This window comes from Ostrea edulis, chromosome 2 (genome assembly GCF_947568905.1).
Source record: "Ostrea edulis chromosome 2, xbOstEdul1.1, whole genome shotgun sequence".
NCBI classification, from domain to species: domain Eukaryota; kingdom Metazoa; phylum Mollusca; class Bivalvia; order Ostreida; family Ostreidae; genus Ostrea; species Ostrea edulis.
Genome location: NC_079165.1, coordinates 15,475,315 through 15,497,368, shown reverse-complemented (window position 1 = coordinate 15,497,368; position 22,054 = coordinate 15,475,315). Strand labels below are relative to the sequence as shown.

The 22,054-nt window shown below is 33.9% G+C and overlaps 1 protein-coding gene across 2 annotated transcripts; it reads left to right on the top strand.

Moving 5' to 3' along the window:
- Positions 1-2,216: 2,216 nt before the first annotated feature.
- LOC125679750 (hemicentin-1-like) lies at positions 2,217-20,512 on the top strand. 2 transcript variants are annotated; one of them, XM_056156203.1, is made up of 7 exons: positions 2,217-2,300; positions 10,017-10,286; positions 10,430-10,705; positions 11,291-11,569; positions 13,379-13,660; positions 15,806-16,057; positions 19,637-20,512. In XM_056156203.1, the coding sequence occupies exons 4-7, from the start codon at positions 11,314-11,316 to the stop codon at positions 19,888-19,890; spliced, it is 1,044 nt and encodes a 347-aa protein (XP_056012178.1). In that variant the 5' UTR covers positions 2,217-2,300; positions 10,017-10,286; positions 10,430-10,705; positions 11,291-11,313; the 3' UTR covers positions 19,891-20,512. The 2 variants fall into 2 exon arrangements, with proteins under 2 accessions (XP_056012178.1, XP_056012177.1); XM_056156202.1 differs by lacking the exon at positions 2,217-2,300 and having other exon boundaries at positions 9,829-10,286.
- The last annotated feature ends 1,542 nt before the right edge of the window (positions 20,513-22,054 follow it).

The following is a 22,054-nucleotide window of genomic DNA, read 5'->3' as shown; positions in this document are numbered from 1 at the left end:
AGTGTTATTATCTAGGTTATTGATCATATTTAGGATTTTTATCGATATATAACTTGAGGGTGTTTATTGATATAGTAGTCTAACGTCTTTATCGATATTTCTACTGAGTTCAAAGTGAATGGTTTTATTTTAGTTTTTTCTTTTCTATTACAAATACGCCCTTGTTTGAATGTTGGATTACAAGAGGATGACTATATTTTATTTTGAAGGTTGTTTAAAGTCCCGGTCGAGAGTTTTCCATTTCTATGGATAGGTCACCATTGTCAATGAAGGGCTGGGAGATTTAGGCGTAGGCTCGGCTCTTATGACCTCTGAGGAGGGAGGGATCTTTATCGTGCACACCTGTTGTGACACGAGGCCTCGGTTTTTACAGTATCATCCTAAGGAACGCCCAATCTAGTCGCCTCTTACAACAAAAACGGGGTACTAGGGACGTATTCTAGCCCGGTTTCCTATATTGTGAACGATATGTTATTAAGCTTTGCATAGTGTTTGACAGACATATGCAAGGTGCTTCAAGGTTCAGAAAAACAAGGTTTCTTTTGGGTTTTGTAAATTTTACAGATAATTACTTTTGTGAGGAGTATCTCAACTGGTTGCAACTCAACAACATGGTTGTAGAGTTAGAATTGTATAGTTACAGTGCTTGATCAAAGAAGTGATAATTTCCAAAGCAATTGATATAAAACTTATACGGTACCAATTTTACTGCACCGGATGCGCATTTAGACAAATAATGTCTCTTCAGTGATGCTCAACCGAAATGTTTGAAATCCGAAATAACTATGAAGCTTTAGAGCTAAATATAGCCAAAAAAAAAACACCGTGCCAAAAAGTGGAGCCAAATTCGTCCAAGGATAAGAGCTATGCATGAGGGAGATAATCCTTAATTTTGAAATGAATTTCTAAATTTTATAACAGCAATTAAATATACATCCGTATTTTCAAGCTAGTAACGAAGTACTTAACTACTGGGCTGTAGAGACCCTCGGGGACTAACAGTCCACCAGTAGAGGCCTTGACCCAGGGGTCATAATATAAAACTTATACGGTACCAATTTTGATGCACCAGATGCGCATTTCGACAAATAATGTCTCTTCAGTGATGCTCAACCGAAATGTTTGAAATCCGAAATAACTATGAAGCTTTAGAACTAAATATAGCCAAAAACAGCGTGCCAAAAAAATGGAACCAAATTCGTCCAAGGATAAGAGCTATGCATGAGGGAGATAATCCTTAATTTTGAAATGAATTTCTAAATTTTATAACAGCAATTAAATATACATCCGTATTTTCAAGCTAGTAACGAAGTACCTAGCTACTGGGCTGTAGAGACCCTCGGGGACTAACAATCCACCAGCAGAGGCCTCGACCCAGGGGTCATAATATAAAACTGAAAATTGAGACATAACTTGATAGGTTAAGTACTACAAATGACTGAAATGGGACAACATGTCTTCTTTAAAATAATATCAGATTTGTAAATTCTTCCTTTAAATGGTTTAGAATTTGTGTTTTACAGGGACCAGATAAGTCATCATCATTCACTACTTTTCAGTTTCATTACGAGTTTTTCCCCCTATATTTTTTTTAGTGTTTCGGTCAAACAGTTTTATCTGTTTAAATCATACCATATGCATCAAATGACATATAATTCGTTTTATCTCTTTTCGTTTATTCTAGCTAGTGTCGACACATTCAGTTCATGAGCAATATCGTATTATTATAGTAGAGTGTATACGTCATACTGATACAAATGTCACAAGGAGACTTTACTGCAAATATGAAACGGACAGTTAACATATCATGTATAACGGCGGCTAAATCGGGTCTTTTCTTTGATAAATATTTGCTTTAGTCATTTCATCTACAAATTAACAATACATTGACTATACAATTCAAATAGGTATCTTTAGATGATTTTGGACTCTTCGTTTCAACAAGATGTGATGATAAGATTCCATTTCACACTAGAGATACCAAGAAGCTAAATTTTCCCTAAGTAATGTTGGTCACGTTACATCACAATGGTAGCTACAAGTGCGTGAGAACCCATGACAGACTGATATACCTCTTAACTTCTCTCATAATACATGAAGTTACATCAGATAACACGATTACTGTTCCTTTTCAAGTGGAATATTTAAGATATGTTAAGTGTGGTTAGGTGTATATGTCTATTTATAACCATTGATTCTCTATAGGAGACATATTTCACAACACACAGTGGAGATGGAAAGACGGGGAGTTACCTACCTTGTGTTATATTCTGCACATGTAATACTGTCATTAGCGCAAGGTGAGAATCGTTTCTCAGATTGCTTTGTACATTTAATTATCTTTGGTATGCGTCTACTATCTACAAAAATGAACAAGCTAGTTTTGAGTGCATGGATGTTTAAAATAATGAATACTACCGCATTACTATATCACAGTGCAAAACAATGACTAATACATGTGATGTGACATTACGTTTATGATTCTTTAAAACTATGAATAGATTGATATAGAGATACTGTATGCTTGTTTAAAACAATAACTAATACTGTCATACAGTATATAAACATTTAAAACAATGACTAATACTGCCATACAGTATATAAACGTTTAACACAATGACTAAAACTGAAATACTATATATGACTGTTTAAAACAATGATTAATACTGCGATACAATGTATGACTGTTTAAAGCAATGACTAATACTGAGATACAATGTATGACTGTATATTTACTGTTTAAAACAATGACTAATAATGATATACTATATATGACTTTTTAAAGCAATGATTAATACTGAGATATTATAGATAATTATTTAAAACAATGACTAATACTGATATACTATAGGACTGTTTAAAGCAATGACTAATACTGAGTCACTATATGACTGTTTAAAACATTACCTAATACTGATATACTATATGACTGTTTAAAACATTACCTAATACTGAGATACTACATTTATGGCTGATGAAAACAATGACTAATACTGAAATACTATATGACTGTCTAAAACAATGACTAATACTGAAATAATATATGACTGTCTAAAACAATTACTAATAGTGAAATACTATATGACTATCTAAAACAATGACTAATACTGAAATAATATATGACTGTCTAAAACAATGACTAATAGTGAAATAATATATGACTGTCTAAAACAATTACTAATAGTGAAATAATATATGACTGTCTAAAACAATGACTAATAGTGAAATACTATATGCCTGTCTAAAACAATGACTAATAGTGAAATAATATATGACTGTCTAAAACAATTACTAATAGTGAAATACTATATGACTATCTAAAACAATGACTAATACTGAAATAATATATGACTGTCTAAAACAATGACTAATAGTGAAATACTATATGACTGTCTAAAACAATGACTAATACTGAAATACTATATATGACTGGTGAAAACAATTACTAATACTGATATAATATATGTGACTGTTTAAAACAATGATTAATAGTGAGATACTGTATGTGACTGTTTAAAGCATTGACTAATAGTGAGATACACTATATGACTGTATATTTACTGTTTAAAACAATGACTAATAATGATATACTATATATGACTTTTTAAAGCAATGATTAATACTGAGATATTATAGATAATTATTTAAAACAATGACTAATACTGATATACTATAGGACTGTTTAAAGCAATGACTAATACTGAGTCACTATATGACTGTTTAAAACATTACCTAATACTGATATACTATATGACTGTTTAAAACATTACCTAATACTGATATACTATATGACTGTTTAAAACATTACCTAATACTGATATACTACATTTATGGCTGATGAAAACAATGACTAATACTGAAATACTATATGACTGTCTAAAATAATGACTAATAGTGAAATACTATATGACTGTCTAAAACAATGACTAATAGTGAAATAATATATGACTGTCTAAAACAATGACTAATAGTGAAATAATATATGACTGTCTAAAACAATTACTAATAGTGAAATACTATATGACTATCTAAAACAATGACTAATACTGAGTCACTATATGACTGTTGAAAACATTGGCTAATACTGATATACTATATATGACTGTTTTAAATATTCATACTCCTCCAAGGCACCTGCTCCCACCTCTGGTATATCCAAGGTCCGTGTTTGACTAACTCTCTAGTTTGGATTAATTGCTTATAGGCGTTATCAGATTGATCTGGGGGATACTAGTTCATATCTTAACGACATTGTACAAGTATGGAGATGAACCGGGATTCGAATTGACTGAGTTGCCCACCATTGCTATGTCAACGAACTAAATAATATTTAAAAAAAATAATGATTGTTTGGGTCGTATGAGTCTTTCATGAATATTTGAAGGCATGTTTGGACACAAGTAGAATAGGAAAATATGTTAGGATTTGTTTTACATTAAATTTAGGAGACGGTTATGCAAACATATGGCAATACAAGGAGCGCATTTTTGTGCGCTGTAAAACGAGGGGTTTTATAGGGGGAATCTGTAGCTCTCAGATCTGTCGCAATATCTTCTCAGGGATCTAAAGTTCTGTAGCTATGCTAGGTAATGGTGATACTGATTAATATTTTTGGAAAACTGAGGATATTTTATACGCCATTTAGATACCCATCTTACCTAATTTTGAGTCAATCATTTTGATATGACATACATGAAGCTAAAATTCCTTAAATTTAGGAATCGATATAAATAATTCATGGCATGACTGTATTCAAGAAATTTAACTTCCCATGGTCCAATTAAATCTACACCAATTTGTGAGTAGCCTTTGTCAGATACTGTTATTGAGCGGAAAGGTTTCTTTGTTTTCTTTAGATGCTATTTTCGCTTACAGATGCCACAATTCATGATATAGTTCTTCACGTCGTTAAATTACCCCGCCCAATACTGAGAACGAAGGTTCCGCCAACACCGGAAACACAATTTACTTTTTATGCATTTTACATGCACTTAATGTGGGAATGGGAGTGGCGATGTCTCAAATGTTACAATTATCAGAACCCAAAATACTTTTAAAAAACCTGTACATCTGTACTAAATAGTATATCATAATTATGCTCATGTATATTCTAAATCCAAATATATTTTATGCAAAACATTGCGATTATACTTGAAAAGTTCAGTATATATAAATCAAAGTACTGAAAGTACTGGAAAGCGCTAAGCTGATTTCATAAATTCTGTCTGTAATATCAATGATTAGAAACAACAAGAGAGGAAGTCCATGCATTTTTTTTTATCACACAACTAAATGATACATTTTCGATCAGGAAATAACAGATATGGATGGGAAACAATGTCCTGAGATGGTTCATTATGTGTATGTTGAAATATAAACTGTATATGACATTGGTAAACACAAAAACGATTATAATACTTTTGGTCCAACCTGTCCCGGGAACCAAACCCTATCCCTGGAATCATGAAATTTACATTTTGGTAAAGGGATACCTGCTTCTTTGAAATATCTATTTAGTTTTAATTTTGGTATCAATAGCATCAAAGAAGATACATGTACTATCGAAATGTTTTACACCTAAACCCTATCTACCTAGTTTGGTCCAACCCTGCAGTCAGAATCTCTATCCCAAAAATCATGAAATTTACAAATTTGGTAAAGATCTTCTTGCTCTACATGACTATGCAATTGATTTTACTAACATATGTTAGGTTGTAAAGAAGAAGATTTTTTAAATTTGGTGAAATTTTGGTAGTGTTTGAAAATTTGAAAATAATTTTAATGGTAGTATCGGGTTTAAGTGCTCAATTGTGAACGCACGACGGATGCTGACCAGATAGAAATGAATGGAAACTCCCAAGCCTACCATTCACAACAACTACATACCTAATGAATAACTAATATGTTCTAGTTTAATATTGCACGAAACAATTTTAGAATACCACTAAAATGAAATCAATTTATAGTTTGATACTTGTCAAGCAAGGAAGGAAAGAAGTAACAAAAAACTAAAATCAGAAAAGAAGAAAAAACTACTTATATTTCTGATAGATACCAAGTAGCAAGTGTCACATATATTCATGTCAAAACACACCAACATAATAGAGAAGAAATCCGAAACACTTTACAACCATTTTCAGAAATCCCTTAGATTTACGTAAGTATGCATTTTGATGACTTGTACTACAGAGTTCAGTGAACAATTACCCGTAGGAATTAAAAGATGAAAGTAGAGTTTTTTTGGTAATTAATAATGAGGTTGATCTCAATTCAAAATCAGGTTGCGAAAACAGTGAATCCTAACAAACTAGGAGGTTATTAAAAAAAGAGACGGGAAAAGTGAATGCTGATTTTAAACACGAGTGGAAAGAACTCATTTGTTAACATGGAAATTGTACAGTTTATATTACAAATGCAAAGGGATATACCAACAACATCTCCAAGCATATATTATAAACTTCAACAAAAAGTCCTACTGAAGTTCATTTGGTATATAAACCCCCCAGCTATTTTTTTTTTTACATTCTTTAATCTTCTACAAGTTTCATGAATGACGATACACATACAAAAATGTAATTATAACTTCAAAACTGACATAATAATATACACGGATTTAATACTGTAGTGTACCCATCAACATATGATTATTACATTTTCTCACATTTACTTAAAATAAACCTGTAATATTTTCTCATGTCATGATTTCAGTCAAATCAAACATGAATATCTTATACATGTTTTAAGTTCTGTGGTAATGAGATATATCGATGACGTTTTGTCTATTAACAATGATAGCTTTCATTCATATGTCGATTTGATATATCCCTGTGAGCTCGAAATAAAGGACACCACAGAGTCGTCCACTTCTGCTTCATACTTAAGATATTTTATTGAAAGTAGACATTAACGGCAAACTAACAACTCAACTGTATGACAAACGGGATGATTTCAGCTTCTCCATCGTCAACTTCCCACGTTTATATAGCAATATTCCATTATCACCTGCATATGGTGTTTATATATCTCAACTGATTCGATATGCAAGAGCTTGTTCTGGGTATAGTCAGTTTTTAAATCGAGGTAAGCTACTGACAAACAAGTTGATGGTACAGGGATTTCAACAGTCTCGATTGAAGTCAGCATTTCGCAAATTCTATGGTCGTTATAACGATCTATTTCGTCAATACAACCTCGCATTGGGTCAAATGCTGTCTGACGTGTTTCATACCGATTGTTAAGACGTTCTTGGCACACTGATTTTGACTGTGGATAACTCCGTTTACCTGATCAGGATATGGGGCTCACGGCGGGTGTGATCGGTCAACAGGGGATGCTTACTCCTCCTAGGCACCTGATCCCACCTCTGGTGTGTCCAGGGGTCCGTGTTTGCCCAACTATCTATTTTGTATTGCTTGTAGGAGTTATAAGATTGATCACTGTTCGTTATCTTCACCTTGCATCAACTGTAATTTCTGACTGGTATCTTTATTGTGAAAGTCAAACTTTTGCTGAATAAAATGAGTTGTATAAGTTAAAAATGTAATGTGAATGTGATATAATAATATGTAGTGAGTTTTTATATATCATTATGATTATCATTTTTTACTAACGGTATCTATTAAACATGTGAACATTTCCCCCTTCAATTCTAAAACGCTCCTAGATTGACGAAAATTCCTACATAACATTAATATTGTTAATTTGTGAACTCTACCCTACACCCCCTCCCCGGCAATTGTATATCACACATGCATTATTATCTCATATTTCCTCCATTTAGGTTTCACTTTGTGGGTTCTTTATCTCTAGAATTATTTATAAATTGTATTGTGTTATATTAGCTACGTCCGCTCTTTTGCAGATTATGTGTCACCGGATTTCTCTAACTAAAGAAAGTACTACCTATTCCACCCAATGTACCTTTTCAACCGAGTTAACTAAATGATCATATTCTGATTAGGAACTTGAAAATGGGAGTGACTGTCTTTCTGATTATTTAACCCGTTTAAAACTGGTTGTGGCATGATGTCACCTTTTAGGGGTTGACTACCCATTGATGTTCTGCATATTTAATTTTTATTTGTCACTATTTAATTTTCACTTGTCAATATTTAATTTTGACTTGTCAATATTTAAAACCATTGTCAGTTATAGCTTTGAAATATGTTGAAAAAATATAAATGTAATTGTAGTCAATACATTTGCGTGAATCCAACCATTTTGAAGAATAAAAACATCAAAGGTATCATTTGATTTTTTAAAACCCAAGCTATCAGTAATATTAAATGCATTATTATTAATGTACTTTTTCTAAAAAGTATGTCCCAGCTTGTAATCGAAACAAATGACCCTGTCAATGTGAAGTACATTTATTGTACAAAATTGCTTATTTGTAAGACTTGTCTTCCCTTTGTATTGCATTGTCTTGTATGTTAAATACTGACTAATGCTACTTTTGGAAAACAATTGTCATTTGTAACTATGAAATTCATTGAATGAAGTATGAATTTAATTTTAGTCCAATAACCTAAATGTATAAGTACATTAAATCTCTTTTGTAGCTGTTTTTGAAGAAAAAGGCATTATTTCAACCTATACCTGTATTTTGTCTAATACTGTGTACACACGTATTATATCACTTCTTTTTATAACTGTCTGAATAGACATTAAAGCCGAAAACGCTAACAGTGAAATGTTATTCGAGTGTTTTGTATTTCTTGATTTTATTATTCTCTCTCTCTCTCTCTCTCTCTCTCTCTCTCTCTCTCTCTCTCTCTCTCTCTCTCTCTCTCTGAACAAACACGAATATTACACTCTGGTTGAGTTAAGATATCTTCCGACAACTCGAGAATTCGATTGATTTTTCAAGATGCAAGATTTTATGATTGAGAATTCTAATATTTTAGCAATTACAATATACGAAAAATATTCATTATATAACATTAATCAAAATTTGATAACTATATCAAACATGTGAGGTATATTTGAGATATCGTTTTAGAACTTTGCGAATCTATTGTAATTCATTTTGGAATAACATGACAGAGCGCGAGAACAATCTGAAACACGAGTACAATCTGAAGATAAATATCGATGTAAGAATGTTTTTAATTGAGACATCTTGCTTAATTAGGAATAGCACTAAATACGAAGTGATTTTTGCAATGGTGATCATCATTAATTAACTCGTCCTCGTTTGGGAATAATTGCTTTACCCATTATTTTGTCGCGCGTTATGTATACACGGCGGGTGTGACCGGTCGAGAGGGGATGCTTACTCCTCCTAAGCACCTGATCCCACCTCTGGTGTGTCCAGGGGTCCGTGTTTGCCCAACTATCTAGTTTGTGTTGCTTATAGGAGTTTTGAAATTAATCACTGTTCGTTATCTTCACCTTTCATGAATCAGATCAATGAACGAATAGAAATTGCCCTAATTCACCCCTAAGATTAACAAATATGTACTTTGCAGTGTGTGTACGCGTGTAAAAGTGCACGTATTGGTAGCCTCTTTTGTATATATTTTTATTACCTAAATAAAACACTTGTCCGTTTGTCCCGAGCAAGAGAGAGATAGAGAGAGAGGGAGAAGTTCTACCGAAGATTTGACAAATATAATTGTTCGTGGCCTTGGTCATGTTAGTGAGAGAGAGAGAGGGGGGGGGGGTCAAATAAACAATATTCACTTGTTTTCACAACTATCTAAAACCCAGAGACAGCTGATCAGGGTGTTGTCGTGGAGTGACATGAAAAAATAACAGGAAAGTAGTCAGGTGGTGATCAGGGAAAAATTATTGGGATGGGGGTGGGGTGGGGTAGATGAATGTTGGAATGTCAGAGGACTAATCCAATATTGTGTACACACAGCAATTCTCAATTTTTATGTATGTTGTAAGCAGTGTAAAACTCAATTGACCACTCAGACCCACGAATCTTTAGCTTCAAATTTGATTCCTTGGAATATCTTTCTTGGAGATATTGTACAAAGTACAAACGATCTAGTTAGTTTTATTTATAGATGGTCCCAGCAACGTAACCATTCAGTACACCACTGACACTGAGGAATAATGGAAAGGAAGTGGAACAATAACCATTACTTGTAATGCAGACTGTAATCCACGATGTAATTATTGGACGTTATATCGCAACGGACGCTGGTTATCTTCAAGAAAGACAAAAGTGCTCACCATGGATCGAAAAAACTCGGGACAGTACAGCTGCACAGTCTGGAATCCTGTGTTCGGGACTCGTGTCGATTCGTCTAACACAGTCACACTTGATATCAAATGTACGTCAAACATCAATGATACTTATAATACTGTAGAAAAATATCTAATCATAATTTACGTTTACTACATGAGTTTCATTTTTACAAAAACAGTGAAGCATAATTGGAGAATGAGAATTCCCTGAATAATATGACTATTGCAGATAGGACTGTCAGGTTATCATCTATAAAGAAGAATATTACACTTGAGGTAAACCGTAATCTTCCATCCAATGTTGTGTGTACCATTGACTGCAACTATGGAGGCTGTGGTTCTTCTATCATCAGGGTTCTGAGGAATTCCGAGGTCTACAATACGATTCATCCTAACCAGAGCATATTTCCAAGTCGACAAGCGCTTGTCTCAGATGATGGAATTTATAAATGTATATTATCTGACAACACCGAGTCGGCTGAAGACATTCATCTGCATATACTATGTGAGTATTTTTTTTTTCTAATTTAAACAACTCGGGATGAACAGCTTTATACAGCCCGAAACACTTGAGTACTAACTACTTTGATTTTATCAACCTCATTGCAGAAGATTAATTTAACTGCATAAAATAAATGATATGCATATTCTACAAAGTATTTTTTCTGGTTAAAAGCTTCGTCCATGTCTACATAAATACCGCAATTCACGGCGAACGCCGAGGTACGGTAGATCAACAACTAATTTATGGCTCTGTTGTTAAATTGAAGACAAAAATACAGGGATAATGAAACGATTGAATATAAATCTGTTATACCACATACAATTCCGAAAAAAAAATTATGACTTCGCACTATAATTAATGCGCGGAAAAATGACCCCGCGAAAGAACATCTACAGTACATACTTGTAGGTAAATTGTAGCATGAAAGTTCACCCCACGTGTTCCGTCATTTAGCCATATTTCTTATCAACATCCTCTTCTGATTGGGTTAATTACATGTCTACAAATGTATGTAAGACTGGGACAATATTAGTTTTCCCTCATTCTTCCTTATTTATTGTTATGTTTGGTACGCATTTTTGAAAGATTGACCAAGAAACGTCAGAATTATGAAGGGCTTGACAAATGCCGATGCTGAAATTGTTCTGAGAGAGGGATATACTGGTACTTCGCTGACTTGTGTGTCCGACTGCAATCCAGCATGTAGCATATCGTGGTATAAAGATGGGGGAGTGCTGTCTCCTCAACGATGGAAGACCATTTATATTATATCCAACAGACGGAGTTCTGGTAATTATGGATGTGCAGCAACAAGTGGAATTGAAGGGATTGTGTCTTCTAAACAAGTGAAAGTAACAGTTTACTGTAAGTATCATCTATATGTAACGAATTATTCGTCAGTTTCTCTTGCGTCGTGTACATCTATGATGAGTATCAATGGTATCTAATTCAAGCGATATTGTTATTATTGTATGTCAATACGAGTTTGATGTATTCAAAGATTTACATCATAGAATGGCGACAGTCAGGTCCGATACCGTTGTATACAATGGGACCTGTTAAATCTGACATACACTGGGAGACAAGTGTTTTGTCCGAATTCACAGTGTTTTGAAATAAACAGTGTGAAATCAATGAAAATCTGACATTGAAAATGAGAATAAGGGTCGGAATGCACAGTGAAACGGATTACGCAGGTATCAAATTAGGCAGTTTTCACTGTATAACGAACACTGACTGTATAACATTTACATGTATTCTAAGATTTAAAACGCCTGTTTTTTCTCAAGTACCTAAACTTATTGAGAAGAACCCATACCTTTACTTTATTTTGCGGAATACGTACTAACTTGTAACTTTCAGATGGACATTTTTCATGGTGTCTTTAACTCTCTTAACGAACTCTAACATGTGTTTGTGATTTTTTCAATACATAAAGCTATACATACCGTAATCTTCGAATATTATCGTAGGAATTACAACATGTGTTTCAATTTAATTTCCTATTTAATTATGTATTCTCCGATGGGAAAGCCTACAGGCTGTTGGAGGGGCACATTCAGCAATAAAAGACAATCAGACGGAAACAGGATAGAAAGGATCAATTCGGGCAATGGAAGGGGGGGGGGTGGTAAAGTTCATGTTTATCATGAAATCGCCATTCTGCACGACTTCACACTGTAAATATCCCATGATGTTTTTAATAGAAAAAATTCGCACGATTCCGCATATCCACCATAAACGTAATTCCTTCCTAATTTGCTCTCCATATTGAGTAGATTAGTATTCCTTTAATACCCGTATATAATTCGTAGATTTTGTCAATTCCTATTGTTCTGTATAGCCTTTATACCGACAAAATATTAACCTGGATTTTAACATCGAACAAAATCTTTATTTTAGCCTTATATATGTGTTATGTAAACAAAGACTCGATTCTTTTTATGTATACACACAAAGAAGTGAAATATTGATTTTGTGATATAAAGCATCTTAACTCTGCATAGTTACAAATCTTAACTTTTAGATGACACATTTTACCCCAAAACTGCTTAAAATATGAAAGATATAATGAACTTAGATCGATATCCCTTTCTTTTAAAAATTTCATCAATAATAACAAACCACAATCTCTGTTTACAAAACAAATGATAAAGTCTTTAAAATGAGCTTCTGGGAAAATGTATAACCTTAATTTTTATGTGAACGCTTTTAAATACATTAGACAGTAGATTTTGGGGATTTTTAGTCTTTAATTAAGATACGGCACCTTAGATTGATTACTAGTATTCGGGTGAAATATGTCACAATGTTTTGTTAATTCGCCATGTAAAATTTGGAATATTTTGATAAATTGTTTACATGTTCTAAGTAGAGTGTTTTGTTTATCCTTTGTTCCAAAATTAAGAAAACGTTACATAATATTTGGTGATATATTAATACCTATAACAACACATTTTCGATTCCCCCAAGAAGTGAAAGTAATGTCAGACAATGTAAGATTATAGGAAAGTACTATGATTCTAAACAGTTCTGTGTATTAGCAAACAATTTCATCAACTAATTACACATTGCAAGTGGATTGTTTCGTTTCCTTTCTTCCATAATTCATAAAAGAAGTAAAAGCTAATACATTTTGAACTAATTACATATACATGTACCATATAATCTTAGATTCGCCTAAGACTGTGAAAATAATGCCAGGCAGTAACGTTTATTATTCACGACGAGGAGGAAGACCACTGGAGAATATCACATGTCAAGCAGACTGTCTGCCAGAGTGTAACTACACGTGGAAGATAGATATGCCATATTGGCTGGACACAGTCTTTGATACAGGCGACACGTTATTTGCAAATAAAGGGTTCTGGTATAACAGTGATAAACGCTTTAAATGTGTGGCAAAGAACGATGTCAGCGAAAGAGAAAGTAGATGGATAACAGTCGACATGAAGAGTGAGTAGTATTTGATTGAAATTCACGGCATGTAAATTATAACAACCTTATAGAAATATGGAGGATAAAAAATATAATTCGAGCATCATCGATCATATTTATCAGATTTTTCAAGACGGCTGAAAAGTGTGAGGTATGGTTTGTTTTGGAGCCATCAATATTGCAACCTAAACACAAAGCTATTAATGAAAGGTGAACATAAAGAACAGTGATCGATCTCATAAATCCCATAAGCAATACGAGGTGGGCAAACACAGACCCCAATTATATCAGAGATGGGATCAGGTGCCTAGGAGGAGTAAGCATCCGCTGTCAACCAGCCACACCCACCGTGAGCCCTATATCTTGATCAGGTAAACGGAGTTGCCCGTAGTCAAAACCAGTGTGCGAAGAACGGCCTAGCAATCGGTATAAAAAATGATAAGTTGTATTGGCAACGTAGATTGGTAAAACGACCATAGAATTTGCAAAATGCTTACTTTAAACGAGATTGTTGAAACCACAGAACCATCAATTTGTTTGTCGGTTGCCTGCCTCGGTTTAAAAACTGATCATACGAAGAATAAGGTCATGTGTATCTTGTGTTAATCATTCATGTAAACGTACAAGTCAAATATATTATTCGTGATATTTCATTTGTAACATTTCGTCCGTCAATGACTTGGGTTACAATAATTTTATGCGTGGGTCTCCTGTTTCTTAGATCTACCTTGAATAATTTAAAACCAAACACGAGATGGGCTTAATTAATACATATATATTTAATGAAATAATAAATTATGATAATATATATAAAACATCAAATGTGGGAAACCCGAATAGTATATAAAGTTAACCGGGTTCAATGGGATACCCGGATAGATGCAACAGTACAGCCGGATCAAAGACTAATAATCACAAAAGGGTGGCACCAAATCCTAGTCGGGTAATACACTACAACAGTGATAATTGATTAATCACCATCCTCTTGGGCTCTTCAGGCTCCATTCTATAGTGAGAAGTGTATCTTAAGTCTCTATCTTCTCTTCTCTTCTCTTGGTCTCAAATGCCTGGCTTTTATAGCAAATGGTTGACGAGGGCCGAATTACAGTACGAGCGACTCTCGTGGTACCGCATGTTTTAGCGCCATATTTGGAGAGATGGGAGATTTATTCAGTTTGGGAATAAGTTGTGTTATGGATATATCATGGGGTATAGCATGGTACAAATGTAAGGGAAACACTTAGGAAATGATGACAGTGTTATGTCAGGTAAGGATGCCGAGTAAAATCTCTTATTTATTAAGGACTGTTGTTGCCATGTACTTCGCATCGAGGAAATTCGGGTTCCCATATATAAATCATTACGATATGAATGTACAAAGATTCTTTACATATTTAAGTTGATCAAATGATGATTAAGTTCATCAATACATATCTTATTATTGATAGTTGCACACAATCTAATTTTGGACTAGCCGTTACATATTGTCTATTTCTATAGCAAAATAAAAAAAGTATTCACACCACTAAACTATTTCTAGGAAATATATAAATAAGAGTCACTATACATCATACATGTATGTGAAAGGTGAAGATAACTAACAATGATCAATCTCATAACTCATATAAGCAATACAAAATAGAGAGTTGGTGCAAACACGGACCCCCGGATATACCAGAGGTGTGATCATGTGGCTTGTAAGAGTTAGCATCTCATGTCGACCGGTCATACCCGCCGTGAGTCCTATATCTTGATCAGGTAAACGTAGTTATGCGTAGTCAAAATCAGTGTGTCAAGAACGGTCTAAAATCGATATGAAACACGTCAGGCAACATTTGACCCAACGATAGGTTGTATTGACAAACTAGATCGTTATAACGACCATATAATTCGCAATGCTGACCTTAAACGATATTTTTGAAACTCGGGTACCATCAACTTGTTTGTCAGTAGCTTACCTCGATTTAAAAACTGACCATACGCAGAGCAAACTCTTGCGTATCGAATCAGTTGAAAGATAAAAAAACACCATATGCAGATGATAATGGAATTTGCTATATAGATATGGGAAGTTGCGATGGGGAAGATGAAATTATTCTGTTTGTCATAAAGTTGTCATACATGTATGTATTTCTCAATCGTGCATTGCTTATCTCTGTTTAGAGGGACCGGATAATACAAGGATTACAACAAAACCTCCACGTGGAAGTGAACACGAGCCGTTTGAAATGGAGTGTTCGGCTACTTGCAAAGATGGATGTCTATCCTACCATTGGTTCCACGATAGAAAGTTAATTCACAATGGGGAACGTCTTCACTTTAGCACCCTTTTAAAGACAGATAATGGAGTATACACCTGTACAGTCAGAGACTACTTTGGAACAACCTCTAAATCCTATGATTTGAACGTACAATGTAGGTATTTCAGGAGTAATATGAATTTATTTAGTTTCTCTATTTCATGTATTGTCTACTATATATAATATTCTACATCGTATGGTCCAATGAATGGGAACATTCAGTACACCAGCGATATGGCAAATATAATTCATTACCAGGGACGCGCATACCTAATTTATCATGCTGACTGCAATCCAACGTGTTTTTATACGTTTAATCACAACGGATTGGCTACAACAGTTCGTTTCTCATTTGTAATATAATTATTTAATAACTGTTAAAGTGGCCACTTAACAACGATGCTGATTGGATGAAAAAATCGTTTGATTTCTTATTTTAAAAAAATTTCAAAATCCATCTGCACTAAGCACGTGGGACTATTTTTCTCTGAAATGCGTCTTCTTCGTTCTAATATTTGTGCTATTTATAGAAATGGAATTTCTACACAAGTATTATCAACAAAATGCATTCGTTTGACTTCTGTTTTTCATTGTTATCAAAAATAAACACAACCAAAGATGTGAATAAAATACAAATTGATTTAAAGAGACAACATACATAAGCTTAGTGATGACGTAGCAAATGTTCAACTTGATGACGTAGGCCATTAACAGAATTAGACAGATTACACGAGTTCCAGGTGTGTAACTTCTGCTTTATGAGTTCGATAGCATGACGTAGCAAACGGCAATTTTTGATCTAGGAGATATTAATGAAATTGAATTGCGTTATATGGGGCTCGGTCAACGAGTGCGTTTTAAATTAGAAATTCATTTCAAAATTAAGGATTATCTCCCTCATGCATAGCTCTTATCCTTGGACGAATTTGGCTCCACTTGTTTGGCACGCTGTTTTTGGCTATATTTAGATCTAAAACTTCATAGTTATTTCGGATTTCAAACATTTCGTTCAGCATCACTGAAGAGACATTATTTGTCGAAATGCGCATCTGGTGCATCAAAATTGGTACCGTATAAGTTTTACATTATGACCCCTGGGTCGAGGCCTCTGCTGGTGGACTGTTAGTCCTCGAGGGTCTCTACAGCCCAGTAGCTAAGTACTTCGTTACTAGCTTGAAAATACGGATGTATATTTAATTGCTGTTATAAAATTTAGAAATTCATTTCAAAATTAAGGATTATCTCCCTCATGCATAGCTCTTATCCTTGGACGAATTTGGCTCCACTTGTTTGGCACGCTGTTTTTGGCTATATTTAGATCTAAAACTTCATAGTTATTTCGGATTTCAAACATTCGGTTCGGCATCACTGAAGAGACATTATTTGTCGAAATGCACATCTGGTGCAACAAAATTGGCACCGTATAAGTTTTACATGAAGAGGTGTTGAGCTTTTTACTTCATATTGAAATGGAGCAGAGTTGCGTTCCAACGTCTCCTGCAACACAATGCAACATGAATCTGGTCACCCCTTCTTCCTTTCCTTTATATTTAATTCAGCTTTTAACCATTGTACCTTTAATTTGGTGCATAATCCATTTAATTCTGCACAGTAACTATACCTGACCTGAATGCACAGCCATGCAGTTTTCTTGCTGTTTTCATTGTTACACATACGTATTGCTACGCGCCCTTTTGAAAACGTTAATTCAAACTTTTGATGGAAGAAACCATTTGTTTTTATGTTTGAAAAACATAATTAAAGAGGTTCGCACATGAGATTTTGAGTAATGGCAATTTTTGGGAAGTGTATTTTTGATTTCTACATTGAAGGAGAATTAGGAAATTAAAAAGAAAAACTGGGGTCGCAATGCTTGTTATTGAGTTATAGTGTTCTAAACATTACCTTTTACACTTAGAATTTATTCGTTAAACTTGATTTTTCTGTTGATATCAACACAACATAAGCAACGCAAATCAATCATTACATTAAATAGATACATAATAATGACTTTTAAAACTACAGATAAGAAAAATAAATTAAAACTAGTAATGGAAATAAATAATGAACTCTTCGCACTTGATATACGAAAAACTTCATGATACCAAAATTGATAGTTTAAAAGGACATATTAGGAGTAATGTCAATTTCTAAAATGTTACACAATTGTCAAAGTCTGGTCTTACAATTTAAAATGCAACTTTAAAAAAAGTGGGAGTTGGAGATCCAATTTTTGAACTATTGGCTAGAATACTGAATTTTTATACAAAATTTCGAGTAAATTAATCTAAACTTTTTTATGAATCGGTGTTCTGTTTGGAAAAAAATATATCAACCTAGTTAATGAATCACAACAGTTGAAGTAGTTTCAAGTCTCAACTACCTGTATCATAAATTATAAAACTGAAATACATGTAGAGGAGTATAAAAAAGACGATACATTGGATGAAACAGAAAATGTGATGTCATGCAGAATTAGAACTTTTAGATTAATGAATCCTTCCGCCACAAAATATAGTCCCTGTCATACCCTTTCAAAATTTGAATTGACACAGAAATTTTCAATTGGATAGGGTTCAGCAATAAATGTGTAATATAATACACCAATGGAATCAATATTGAACAAGTAAATACTTGGTTGTAGCATCCTTCGCAGTTGTACTCAAAAGCTCAGGAACTAACTTCCTTAAGTGATATGAAATAAATCTTATAATTGTTTGTTTGATGCATATATCAAACGAACAATTGGACAGAAAACTTTTTATCAATGCGCGATACATGCATCAAACAAAGGATTATAAGTTTCATTTCTTAGTTCATTCCAGTAAAACTGTGTAACTTAGAGTTTGACAAAATTGTAATGTGTATCTTGAATTGAAAATTGAAAGAGATAAAATCCACGCACTTTCAGGTTCTCATACATTTCATGAATGCATCTAAATGTGTGTATGGATCACAACGATCGTGTATCCAAACATCGGGTGTCTGTGTCAAAGATTTGGATTTGAAAATGTGACATTGTTCTTTCACAAAAATGCATCAATGTTACATGGGATTATTACATAAAATACAAATGATATCACTATGCGCCTTGCTGTCAATATCTCTAAAGAGATTTATTATATCACATTAAAGAGCTTTCATTCGTTGTTTCGTAATTATATTTGAGAGACTATATCAGATGTTCATAGCGACCGACTGCAAAGTTCAAACACTTCTGCTAAGGCGTGGTAGAATATGAAATATATATGTTTTCCTATACCATGCACTTCCAATTGTGAAAGCACTGTAAGAGGTGCAATCTAGTATAGGTTGGACCCAATGGAAAATGCTTGGATCCATGCCTGTGTATGTTAGCCCTACCGGTAGCGTCGTCACCATATCAAAATAGTTTTGGGCAGCAACAAAGCAGGCACATATTGCTGTTCCGATGTGCATGATAAGTTGTTCTTAATCAACCAAGATGCTATAAAATAAGATTCATTCCGTCAAAAAATAGTTTTGTAATAAAGGTCAGTGTAGATGAAATACTTGTGAAGGGAAAATCATATTGATGCTTCGATGGAAACACCATATCATTTAAAAAAGAAATCATTAGTTCACGCATGTATGAATTGCACAAACAATCAAAGCTTGTACACCGTTGAAATGTCCACTCATGTGTTATAACGTTCATCAATCGATATTTTCTCAGGTGATTCCACCATGTATGATCTGAGCACTGACCAGGATGACGTCACCGACCAGAATGTGACATCTTCCTTATCCAGTGCTAAGACGACGAATAGAAGGAGTATTATAAGAAACGAGGAAATATTGACACTGAGAGCCGAGAGAGAAAAGTACAATCAGGAAACAAAGAAACTGAAAGAGGAGGCGGAATATTATAGAATCAAATCGATGTATCTAAAAATGAGAATGATACAGTCAAACAAAGATTCCGATTAATAGATAATGTATATTATTCTGTGTCACGTGATTGAAGCCAATGCTGGTGCCTTATTCCTTTTACAATCTTCAAACCTACAACTTATATCCGAGCTAATTTTCACTCAATCTTGACTTCTTTTTTACAATTTAATTCAATAACTCGTTAAAAGTAATTAGGACATTTACAATGGAGTACGGAAATTCATCGTCTGTCTGCACTAATATTAACCTTCGTCATTTATCTCGTATTAATTTATCTTATGTACTAATGCTTCAAATGAACAACAGTGATATAAGTCACATATGTCTACATGGAGTTTGATGGTGATATGTACTGTGTTTGAACGAAACGTGTGTAGAACATCTGATCCTTAGAACTGGCACTCTGTTTTTCTTTTTAGTTCTTACAAGTTCATTGTTATTTCGGATATCCAATATTTCGTATTGAGCATCACTGAGGAGACATTATTTGTCGAAATACGCATTTGGTCCATAAAATTGGTACGGTATACGTTTTACATCTGTAACATTTCTTAGTGAGCATCTGTAACAATTATTGTTTGTTGTGTTGACCTTTATTCGATGTCTGTATAATTGTATATAACAATAGTATCATATAAATAGCCGATAGTGTACACTCTTCACAACATTGATATTGCAGACGGATTCCAATCTATACTCGACAGATAATTTGAGAATATTGAATTTGTAAGGTGAAGATAACGAACAGTGATTAATCTCATAACTCCTATATGGAATACAAAACAGAACATTGAGCAAAGGCGTATCCCTTGATATATCAGAGATGGGATCAGGTGCCTAGGAGGAGTAAGCATCCCCTGTCAACCGGCCACACCCACTGTGAGCCCTATATCTTGATCAGGTAAACGGAGTATCCGTAGTCAAAATCAGTGTGCCAAGAACAGTCTAACAATCGGTATGAAACACGTCAGACAGCATTTGACCCAATGATAGATTGTATTGACGAACTGGATCATTATAGCAATGGTAGGATTTTCGAAATGTTGAATTCAAACGAGACTATTGAAACTCCTGTAATATAAACTTGCTTGTCAACAAGGCATTGTTTATTGAACCAGTGGAGAGACATATAAACACCATATGCAAGTGGTAATGGAATTCTGCTATATAAATATGGGAAGTGGACGATAGAGAAGCTGAAATCATCCCGTTTGTCATAAACTTGAGGTTGATATTGATGTTCAATGAAATATCTAAGTACGAAGCAGATGTAAAAGACCCTGTGATCTGCTGTATTTTATTTCGAGTTCACTTATAGGAGCCTGGGTCAAGGATATTGCACTATAACCCATATGTAAATAATAGAGGAAATTCGAACCACGGATGAATATTTCTCTCCGATCTATGGTGTCTCTTGCATTTCTTATATTTCTGGAAGCTTAATTACATGTTTCAATACCACAGAACACTTATTTATCCACGTTTTAAAAACGTATTGTATCCCACTGATTCATAACAAGGATTGCAACTCAATTTACCCACCTTTTCGTACCTCATGAGATATATCTGTCGATTAACAATTATGTATACTGTTTTCAGAGCCCATTCACCGCCATATTTTTGGTCGAGAGTCCTCACATTCCAATCTCTAAGCACAAAAGTGCCTAAACAGTACAAAACTCGAAACGAAATAAGGCTTATATAATGTATGATTTAGAGGCGCAGATCGGATCGGAATTTTTAATGATATTTAAGCGTTCATAAAATGAGGGTGATGAGAATGACCCTAGGGCACTTGTTTACTCGGTGTGATGCATCTTGACATAGACGGGAAGAATATATACGGTGTGGGGTGGACATTTCGACTGTTCTAAAGATATTTCAACAATTATAAAATGTTGGGATGACCTATCTATCTATATATCTATCTATCTATCTATCTGTCGATCTAGATATCTATTTATCTATATATCTATCTATTTATCTATATATCTATCTACTATCTATCTATCTATCTATCTATCTATATATTTATCTATCTATATATATATAAAGTAAAAAAATGAAATCCATTTCTCAATCTTTTATCTATAGCGCTTTCGCCATGCGGGCTCGTCAGTAGATTTTTAAACAATGTAAACAAGTTCCATTATGACGTCATCCTTGTGACGTTATGTTGGTAACGTTAAACACAATATAG

Bases quoted from the DNA above. Each gene is read 5' to 3' on its own strand.
- LOC125679750 (XM_056156203.1), top strand. From the start codon at position 11,314: ATGAAGGGCTTGACAAATGCCGATGCTGAAATTGTTCTGAGAGAGGGA. The intron at 13,661-15,805 runs GTGAGTAGTATT...ATCTCTGTTTAG, and splicing joins GATAACAGTCGACATGAAGA to AGGGACCGGATAATACAAGG. The intron at 16,058-19,636 runs GTAGGTATTTCA...ATATTTTCTCAG, and splicing joins CTATGATTTGAACGTACAAT to GTGATTCCACCATGTATGAT.